Source organism: Formica exsecta, unplaced genomic scaffold (assembly GCF_003651465.1).
Source record: "Formica exsecta isolate Colony F162 unplaced genomic scaffold, ASM365146v1 scaffold160, whole genome shotgun sequence".
Lineage (NCBI taxonomy): Eukaryota > Metazoa > Arthropoda > Insecta > Hymenoptera > Formicidae > Formica > Formica exsecta.
The window spans coordinates 290,991-292,191 of NW_021848923.1; the positions used below are offsets into that span (position 1 = coordinate 290,991).

The following is a 1,201-nucleotide window of genomic DNA, read 5'->3' on the forward strand; positions in this document are numbered from 1 at the left end:
ATATATATATATATATATATATATATATATATATATATATATATATATATATATATATATATATATATATATATATATATATATATATATATATATATATATATATATATATATATATATATATATATATATATATATATATATATATATATATATATATATATATTTAATAATGTTGGAATATAAATTTTGCAGAAGGCAAATCCTGCTCAACCTATTCGAAAAGTATCGAGATTCATGGTTTCCAAAGTTGCAGGTCCACCTGCTCATAGTAATGTTATTATTAATCAACAAACTACTGATATTGCAAGAACTCAATTGCAGCAAATGGAAGAATTAAAAACTTCAGAACGGCAAACTGTTCCTCCTTCTTATCAGACAGATGATCTGCATGGTAAGAGATTTCTTATAAATAAAAAAAAGCTGATTATAAATTCATTATATTAAAACATTTCTTACACAAATGTAAAAAAATTTACACAATACTTATATAACACATATACGACATGTATTTACTAATTACAGGTGTACCTGTGCAAGTACCTCATAGCCGAGAGAATTCTGTTCCGCCAACTGTACAAGCAGCTCATGGTACCAATATTTTAAATATTGAAGTAAGTTTCATATAATTTTACTATTGTGACAAATCAAGATATATTATAAAAATCAGTAGAGTGGTTTCTTGCTCAATAATTTTAGTAGAAATATCACTGACATATTATCTTATTTTATAGCCTGAAAAAGAAGAAAGATTTGTGATTCTTACACCGAGTGAAGAATACCAATTGCTTATAAAAAGGTAAAATTAATTAAAACTTGATGTTTAAAGAAACATGAACTTTGCCTTTGGTACACTAGTCAAAAATTATATTTGGAACATATCAAATGGAAACTAAATTACAGAGATTTATTCATAAGTTGTCCATCTTTCACAATGTAAAACAATATTGTTATACATAGGCAAACTTTGGAATTGGAAACATTGCAGAGAAGACATAGGGAGGAGTTGGAACGTTTCCAACAGCATCAGCTACAATTGCTTATTCAACAACAACAACAAGCAAGCGCGCTCCATCAACATCAGCATCACCCATTACTGTATCACACCGTTGCGACAAATATCTCTGGTCAGTAATGGTAATCTTAATTTTACATTACATTATACATATAATGAATTACATACATAAGATATATATATATA

General features: G+C 26.4%; 1 protein-coding gene across 14 annotated transcripts in view; it reads left to right on the top strand.

Moving 5' to 3' along the window:
* Nucleotides 1-1,201, top strand: part of LOC115233094 (serine/threonine-protein kinase WNK1) — a 20,641-nt gene that overhangs the window by 16,781 nt on the left and 2,659 nt on the right. For 13 of the 14 annotated variants that reach the window (XM_029803327.1, XM_029803323.1, XM_029803334.1 and 10 more), the window contains 4 exons: nt 196-394; nt 526-614; nt 735-799; nt 961-1,127. In XM_029803327.1, the coding sequence (XP_029659187.1) occupies nt 196-394; nt 526-614; nt 735-799; nt 961-1,127 (520 nt within the window). Of the gene's footprint in view, nt 1-195; nt 395-525; nt 615-734; nt 800-960; nt 1,128-1,201 lie in introns of those variants that run through there. The other variant, XR_003883725.1, reaches the window with a different exon arrangement.